This window comes from Anarhichas minor, unplaced genomic scaffold (assembly GCF_050575085.1).
Source record: "Anarhichas minor isolate MPS153535 unplaced genomic scaffold, ASM5057508v1 ptg000042l, whole genome shotgun sequence".
NCBI lineage: Eukaryota > Metazoa > Chordata > Actinopteri > Perciformes > Anarhichadidae > Anarhichas > Anarhichas minor.
Window position 1 is genome coordinate 2,586,972 of NW_027466488.1, and position 9,026 is coordinate 2,595,997.

General features: G+C 38.4%; 1 protein-coding gene and 1 long non-coding RNA gene across 2 annotated transcripts; one reads left to right on the plus strand and one right to left on the minus strand.

The window, feature by feature from the left end:
• The first annotated feature begins 2,163 nt into the window (after positions 1 to 2,163).
• Positions 2,164 to 5,775, plus strand: LOC142969983 (adenosine receptor A2b). Its single transcript, XM_076110122.1, has 2 exons — positions 2,164 to 2,965; positions 4,453 to 5,775. The coding sequence occupies exons 1-2, from the start codon at positions 2,164 to 2,166 to the stop codon at positions 4,746 to 4,748; spliced, it is 1,098 nt and encodes a 365-aa protein (XP_075966237.1). The 3' UTR covers positions 4,749 to 5,775.
• On the minus strand, positions 4,200 to 8,001 carry LOC142969984 (uncharacterized). The gene is made up of 3 exons (XR_012959150.1): positions 7,497 to 8,001; positions 6,241 to 6,412; positions 4,200 to 4,673 (listed from the first exon to the last, which is right to left on the minus strand). It is a non-coding gene; the product is annotated as an uncharacterized LOC142969984 (long non-coding RNA).
• Between the last annotated feature and the right edge of the window lie 1,025 nt (positions 8,002 to 9,026).

Consider the following 9,026-nt stretch of genomic DNA (forward strand, 5'->3'; position numbering starts at 1 on the left):
ACTAGACTTGTAACTTTGTTTGATTGTCTTTTGGGGTAATAATACATCACAGGTGGTATTACTGTTCCTGGATGCAGGAGAGTAGGTGACTGGGCCTGCAGAGTGTGTTGTTTAATGGACTGACTGTCACACAGAATAATACCTCTGAAACAGATTGTTACCTGAGTGGGAAATGTCAGTGACAATCTTCCCTGCCCTTTTCTTTGACCTTGCATTAAGTTGTTTGTTTGTTTTTGAAGGAGAGAAGATGGCAGCTACCACTCAGCAGTGCAGACAACTCTTCAAACAGGAGGTGAAGGAAAGCCTGACACTGATGGTGTGTGATCGGGAAAATTGGACCATGATTGGTTGTAAGATGTCATGCTACCTCGGCTGTGACAGAGTGTATACATCTTCTGTGGCACCTTAATAGTGATGAATTGTTGACTAACTCATTGTTATTGTGGGTGATGAAACCTGCCAAGGTGGGCTGCCCTGCAAACTTGAAGCATGATGGAAGGGGTGGCTGTGGATACAGTCAACAGTGGCATTTGGATTTGCTTCCACTGCACAACTTGCAATAAACAATCATTTAAACAGCAATGCTGACTGTAAAAACATTAAATTAGATCTGTTTTACAAGGTAAGTTGTACTACAATGTTTCTGTCGTATCAATTATGTGATACATAGTTCTTAGTAGTATTTACATTAGAGTTCACACACTACACTCACATCTCACCTTTATTAATTACAATTAATCAGACAACCCTACTGGATGCGATGAAAGTCCTGCAGCGCTGAAACTGTCTTGCTAATTGTATCTAATAAAGTCACACAGAGAGAGCTTTCAGGTCAGCTTCTACATATTAAGTGTGGATAGCCCAACACCCATGTATATTATGCTAATGTGAGAAAAAAAACAACTCACTCCATAAATTACATTAGAAAATCCTGATACCCATCATATACATCAATAACATGTCCCAGAAACAGAAGAACAGTGTGATTGTGTGCCTAAATACCACCATAAAGGATAGGTTCAGATTTGTTCTATTAATTTATTTTCTATTTCAATACATCAGTCACATGCTATGAGTAGATTGTGGAAGTTACTGGTTGCTTGATTTGGCTAACTCTCATAAGATTAACTTGAGCTTTTACACAAAACTGTGAACTTTGTTTCCCATCTCCCAGAGAGAAGTCGCACTAGAAAGAAGAACAAGAATGATTACAGTGACCAATAACTCTCAACGTACTAATGGACTTATGGTTAGTGAATTTGTATTAGGATGTACCTGAAATAATACAAACCAATCCTTTACACCCATCCATCACAATATTCCTTCCTGCCCCTCCCTGAGAGAAGGCATACTATTAGCCCCACTTGTTTTGTACTTGTTTGAACCTATTTGCCATAAAGTTTCTACAGACAAATCTCGTATTGGTTGCATATCAAACTTACTATGTGCACATACACAAACACATGCACATATAAGCATATTAGTATATCAATACATACCAATACATTGGCTGATGAGTGCCACTTCACAAATGCAAAACAGGTGCTCTTTGGATCTAAGGACATAACATGAGACCAAAAAAGAGAGAGGTTAGACTTAGTACTCAGCTTTGTGATCAATAAGTCATAATCAAAAAAAATACAAATGCACACTGCTTTGCAAAAATGTTGCAGCTTTCAATAAATTAACTATGCATTTCAATCTCAGTCTTCCTCATAGCATGTCACTTTTCATAAAATATAATATCCCTCAATTGCCTTTTTAAAAGTATTTTTATTATATTGTGCTGAGTCAATATAATCTACGACAGCAAGAGTGCCTTAAAGTATCTTATTGTAGAAACAACACACAATTATCTGCCACTAAGATACCTATTATATAAATAAATTATACAATTTCTAAAATTAGTTAAAATTACAAAGCAATTATTGAGCAGTTAAAGAAATGTTGACGCTGTTGCAGTGAATGTTTGGAGGAGACTGTCGCCACCCAGCCCTAATTGCACCAGGTGTGCCTCTGATTGTCGAGGTAAACGGCTACAAGCAGCTGCAGTGCTGCTTTCGAGCGTAACCCCAAACCTTTGCGTCTTCCAACGGATTTGTTTGCCTCACGTGCTTTATGTTTTGGTCGCGACCATGCCACTGTGAGAAAAAAAAAAAAAAGATGTATTCAACGCTTAACTTCTCAACTTCAGCCGACTCCACCCTGTCAGGTGTTGACCCTCAGAGACTGCAGGAGCTGACTCACCGGTCCGTCAAAGTAAGCATTATTATCGTTTTGGGCGTGATGATCACTTTGGGAAATATTGCAGTTCTCCTGGTTATTACTTCCTCCGTGGCTGGCTGGTCAAGAAACTCTCGGTACTTTCTCCTCTCTCTCACTGCTGCAGACTCTGCGTTTGGACTGCTGGTCATGCCCTTGAATCTCTGGGTGAGTCTGCTAAAGGACTACACCGAAGGGCCAGATGCGCTTTGTCACGTCGTGGCCTTTTGCAATGCCACCGTCTACTCCACCTGCATGTATTCACTGGCCACGATAAGCCTGGAGAGGTACGTCGCAGTGTTTTACCCGCTGCAATATTCATCTCTGATGACAAGAAAAAGGACACTGCTCCTGATCGCGTTCGCCTGGTGCTTCCCTCCCTTTCTACTGTCGCCAATATCATTTCCAGACGGTATTATCGAGGTTCATTTTTCAACTGCATCCCTGGTCTGCAATCCGTCCTACTCCACAAATGTTGGATACTCCCTAAGCTTGACATGCTTTATATTTTTCCCCTGCTCCATCATCATGACATACGCAAATCTGAGAGTGTGGTGCGCGGCAAAGAGGCAGAGGCTGAAACTGCGCAAATACGACTGTGCGCGTCGCAGGAGACACAATGTGGCATCCAGAGTGCTTGTGCCTGTGATGGCAGCCTACTACACCTGTTGGACACCCTGCATGGCAGCTATGATCTACAATGGTAAGCAATAAATAAGCGGAAATAAACATTTTTTTCAGGAGGTGCAGGGGGGGGGATGTTGAAAAAGAAATGAAAGGGCCTGCCATGCAATATAGAGATTACTTCCTTTTTCTTCCCTAATTCTGTTGATGGCACTCTTATTGAAAATTGCTTTTAACATACAGCATCCTTTTTTCTCATTGGATATTGGTGGAATATAAATAATGAATAGATGGAGGCTGTACAGACCAAAACTCCCTCGCAATCATGGTTTAAATTTACAGTTTACATTTACCTGTGGTCATAGTGAGAACATCTTGTTTGGCTCCAGTCTGCACATTTACCACTTTTGAGCTAATTTTCACACATTTCATTAAATAAGCGAATTTAGCCAAAATGAACACAAAGTTGTCCAGAATCATCTGAGGAAGTCGTATGTTGAAGAAAACTCTAGAATAGTTGTATCCCTTTGTTGTATATCTGGAGACATTAACTGTTTTGAAATACATGAAACTGCTCTTGCAACCATTTTTTTGTGAAGCCAGATTCTGTAATAATACAGGGCAGCTTAGAGTTTTAGAACTAAAGCTCCTGAGATCAACCCAGCTGATTGCACAATGACTGAAGAAGTGTAAAATAACTCTGCAATGGCTACTTAGGCACATACGGGATATGACGTGCTTTTTTAGCTTTTAGCTGTTCTGGGTCAAATGTTTTTGAATCTAAGTGACAACGTTCAGAGTCAATGTGTTTGTTGATATTGCAGTATTTATGCTTAAGTCAACCTTAGAGTTTCAAAGGTAGCAAGAAAATAGAGAAGTAAGTATTTGAAGATCTACTGGAAGATTAATTCACAATTAAACATATTTAATGGCTATTTCCCCTCTGCTCATTTCTCCATCGATTTCAGCTGTGACTGTGCTGATAGAAATAGCTGTCAAAGTTATTTATGTAATTATGGGCATGAATATACTGACCCGTGGCCAGTTTTATGACTCAGGCCTTTTTTTTGACTTTTTCTCATTTACCCCAACCCCGTGCTGTCTTGTAGTAATCGAGACTGGAAATGGAGTCAGTGAATATTTTTAGAAGTGAAGACCTTCTCCAAAGAGGGCTGTAATTCATCTGATATGGATGAAAATCCCTGCAAAATGAAGCTGACAGACTTAACTTAAACTTCAAAGTGCTCTGCTGTCCAAACGCTAGGGAGCCTCAATGTAAAGCGGTTGCCTCTACTCCACCAAATCTACCAGTTCATTTTGTACTGTTGTATCTAGACTATAAATGTTGATGGCTTCATATCATTGCTGTCAGTGGAAAGACTCGCATCTCTGAAAAATAGATGTATCAATTTTCTAGACATCATCATAAACCAGTGAAAGCGAGACTGTTTGTTTTATTTGTGACCCTTTCATAAAAAAGGTCAACAAAAGGTTAACAACTGTTCTCAGTCAGAAGCTGCTGTGAATACTTGCTCCACTTCAATCGCCAGGTTTTCTGCCCCACAGCAGTCTCGGGCAGCAGCGCACCAGAGTGGATTGAGTTCGTGGTGGTGTGGCTGCCGACCTCCAATGGTTTCCTCAACTGCATCTTCTACTTCTGGGTAAACCGAAGCTTCCGCAGGAAATTCCACCTCGTCCTCCAAAGGCTGGCTCTGGCCTTCTGCCCCAAACTGGCCGACACCCTCGGATGCCACAGCACTTCAAAGACACATTTTGTGTCCGGAATTCTGGATGATAACAACAGTGTCTATGAGCGTTCTTCCAGTGTATCCTCCACCTGCACCCTGTTGAGTTTGGCTTAGGATGTCCGCACCAGAAGAGCACCACTGGCATGGTAAGAGACATCGTCGGTGACCTCTGTGCTGTCTTGTATTGTCCGCCTGAGCAGGTCAACTGACGTCAAATTATTGACATATCTCTAAGTAAGGTATCATGGGTAAGATGTGGGTCACATGGGTTGCAATGCAGACAGATTGGCACTAAAACAGGCTATCATGACAAGTACTTGAAATAACCACTGCACAGTCTACATCATTGTGATTTGAGTTATTGATGATTGTATATATATATATATATTTTTTTTTAAACAATGTTCAGTTGAGTGGAACATAGGCTCAATTTATAACTTATTTGGATTTTTGTTTTGTTTTACCCATGCACACAGATTTGACATGCCAAGATTTGATTCATTGTCAGAGACGGCATCTTAAACCACCTTTTAGTTGTTTTAGTTGTCAGCCTTGTCTGTGCCCCAGAATTGCCTACCATTATTTTGCATACAGATATATATATATAACTAATCTTTTATTAGTGTCAGCTGTTGCGTATTTATACTTGTTGCTTAGGTCAACATATTTCACCTCAGACATTTGAGGTTAGTCAATTGGATCGTCACAAGAAACTGAAATTTAGACTCTTATTCATATGACAAATTTGTGAACTAACATCACTATCCAATTACAAAAGCTTAGAAAGATTAAAGCCATCAAACTCTCCTTCAATTTAAACAGTGCGTCGAAGACCTTGGCATACAACAGCTGGGAGAAGTTAACCTTTAAGTCACGGCATTTCAGTGTATGCAAGGAGAAAACTAATTATGCAGCTACACTGGAGAAAGGTCACCACATTTGTGCCGGAAAGAGAGAACTTGGGTAACTTCTGCGGTTGTTTATTTTAAGATATTAAGTCCAAGATCATCCTCTCAGTATCTTCTAACGCAGTATGGACTCAACTTGGCAATGACATGTTCTTCACTGAATAGAGTTAACTGTCATGGTGAAGATTGATTTAGATTTAAAGTTAAGGAGTAAGAGTCTTTCCAAAAACATTCAAAGAAACTGAAATTCAGAAACATTTTATGCAACTTATTTTAGCCTTTGGTTGTCCCCATCATTCATGTTTGTACATATGCAAATGTGTTAAGCATCAGAAGGTCTGTCACTAAATCATGCAATAAGATACCCAACTTAATAATGACCTTTGTATGTATACATTTTGTTGTGTTTCTAAATTCCTAATTTTATAAAGAATGAACAAATGACAATTAATAATGTATTGGTTTATGGATGATCTATGAAATAAAGCATTATGCCTTTTGAAGTGTCTTCACTTAGTCTGAGTTCAGAATTTACAAATACATAATTTGAAAAGAATAAATGACATTAAAGTGAAAAGTGTTCACTATCAGCTGTATGAAAATGCTCTGCCGTTTGTTCTGCTGCTCTCCACATTACTAAATAACACAACAGACCTGTCAAAGGAACCGTGGAGAGCAGTGTAACTTACTCATAGTACCTGAGTTCTTCTACAGCATGACAGCATGCTATTGCATGAGCTGCTCTGCCTTGTCAGACAAAGCATGGTTTGCTTCCAGTCAACATCTCAGCTTTAGTATGCTCTGGTATATCTTGGGGCAGGTGTGTTGTGGTCTGCAATGCTTGTAGATGCTGTTGTTGATTTGTTTTGTCTGAAGATTGAATTGGAAAGCAAAATTCTTAGCAGTTCATGCTTGAGCAATTTAATACAGTAATGCAATTCTAATATAGAAATGGAATTTTGGTTTGTTTCACATGCCCAGGCTGTTTTATAGTAGACCACATGGAGTGTAGTAGTAGGCCGTAGCATGTGTGTTTTTTGGAGTAGACAGAATAATTTGATTTGAATGTAGTGCCTAGTCTACCGTTGTTACATTCGGTATTATACATCTGAAAAGAGCACATTTCCAACATCATACACTACAGAGATTAGATGACCAATAAACTATTGGAACAGCGGAATGTTCATTTACATTACTAAACAATCTGGGTTTGCTATATGCTACGCACATACATTTGACATGTTGTTAGATTTTGGTAATGTTTGCTGTCAGTGTTCACTTTCTTCAGTTTTACATCTGATGAAGTGTTTTATGATGAATCACTTGACTTGGATTATGTAAATTACCGCCTACCAGTGCCATGTTGGATGAAAGGTTGAGCCAGGGGTACAGAGCTAAGTAACATTGAAATTAATCAGAAGATGAGAATATAATGCTTCGACATCAGAATAATGGATTGGTATGAATTTGAATTTAAAGTGTGCCTCATGAATAACAACAGGTCAAAATATATATATATATATATATATATATATATATATATATATATATATATATATATATATAATTTTTCACAAAACTAGTTTTGCAAAGAATGAAGTTGGAAAGAAACAAATCATGACAGACACTTCCTTAATACGTGTGACTAAATGGTCTGCTAATTAGTAATGAAATATTCATATATGGCAGGTGTAAATACATGGGCCAAGTTTAATTTGCTCAGGTGTATACATTTTAAAGCTTTACATTTTGACATTATTTGTACTGATATTCAGGATATATCTTTCATTAACTCATTGATGTGGTGTGAAGCAGAGCCCCAGGCTCAGCAACGTGACTCGGCAGAAATGTTGACATTATTTTTTCCAGAGTGAATGTACTCCTTTCACGGGTCTAAATCCTTTAGAAAAAGGTGGGGATGTTTTTATTGTGAAAGGTTAGCGTTTTAGTAAACCTTTTAGGCAGTTGTCAACGCTGCAAAAACTCTCTCAGGATTTCCTCTGCAGACAGAAGATTTGACACTGACATTGGTTGTTTCTGTGTGCCGCTGTGTCTCTGCTACCATGGTATTTCTGCACGTATGAAAACAAAGAAGGAATTCAATTTTAACAACATTTCAAGTAAAACAAATGAGACTGTAAGTAATCCACGTATAGGTGACTTTTTGGACTAAGTCAATCCACTAATCGGGCATAATGTTTGTTCCTGCAGCATCCATAAGTGTTTTTCCAGCCATTGGAGATTTTTGCTGAGCAGGTCTCCCGGGACACTGGAGTGTTGTCCATTAGCAGCCTCAGCTCTCCTTGAGGATGACTGCTGATAGAAATGACAGGCGAAAATGTCTTTAATGAGTTTTAGGACACAAACTGAGAGAACTTCTACCATTTAGATCCAACACATTTCTAAAATATTCCTTACTTTGGCTTACTATACAAAACATAGGCAGGGGTGCAAAAACAGTCCAGATATGTTTTGTCAGTATTTTGTCTCTAGACATTATTTCAAATAATCAGATTGTCTTTATCAGCACCACACTGTCACAGTAATAATGTTTCAGGTGTTTATTTTCATCATTGCATAATGTATTTGCCACCATGTGTGACAGCATTGTTTATTGAGTTTACTGCTGGTCCATGCCCATGAAAACCTGGATATAAACATGGCAGTATTCAGCGAAGAATTTATTAGTTTGTGCACAAGTTGGATTAACCATTTTAATATATAATTTTAATATATATATTTTCGCTGTTTCCGGTAAAGGCCAAATGACACAACTGACATACAACATCTTGAGGTTGTACTGCCACCCTGTGTTAATATTAAGTAAGGCATGGCAAAATCCAATACATCAATAAATGTATAATTATTTCTGACTGGTTGTGGTGGTGCTCGGAGGAAATGCTCATTTTATTTTATTGCATGAGTATATTATTTAAGATTTTTCCACGTTTTTTAGTTGCTAAAATTGAGGAGTTGATGCACATTCAAGATAAGTAGTAAATGTAATATTAGTCTTTTATTTTTTAGATTAACTGAAACGCTTTATTCTATTTAAACAATAAATCAATTTTTGTAACGAGAGGACATCCAGCTCTTGATACGTCCCATCTGAATACATTAGAATGCATCAATGGGTGTTGATTTGTGCTTTCTGCAGTTTGCTGTTCATGGGCACTCTGCACTGTGAGGGCTCTTGTGGACGATGCAGATGGGAAGTCTTTAATTTCAATCACTGCTTCCTGCTCCTCTCCACAAAACAAGTAGACGAAGGGAGCAGGCATATACCGACTCAAATCAGTGCACAAGTGCATAACCACATTATCAGCTAGGCTACATTAATGCCATTGTTACAATGGTTACATTTTAATTTGGATTATTCAGTCATTGCTCTTTGTCGCTCACTTCCCTGTAAAGCATGACAAGTGGACCGACTTTAATTTTTTGCTGTTATAGATTTGTTACCATGATAGTACAAATATAGAAA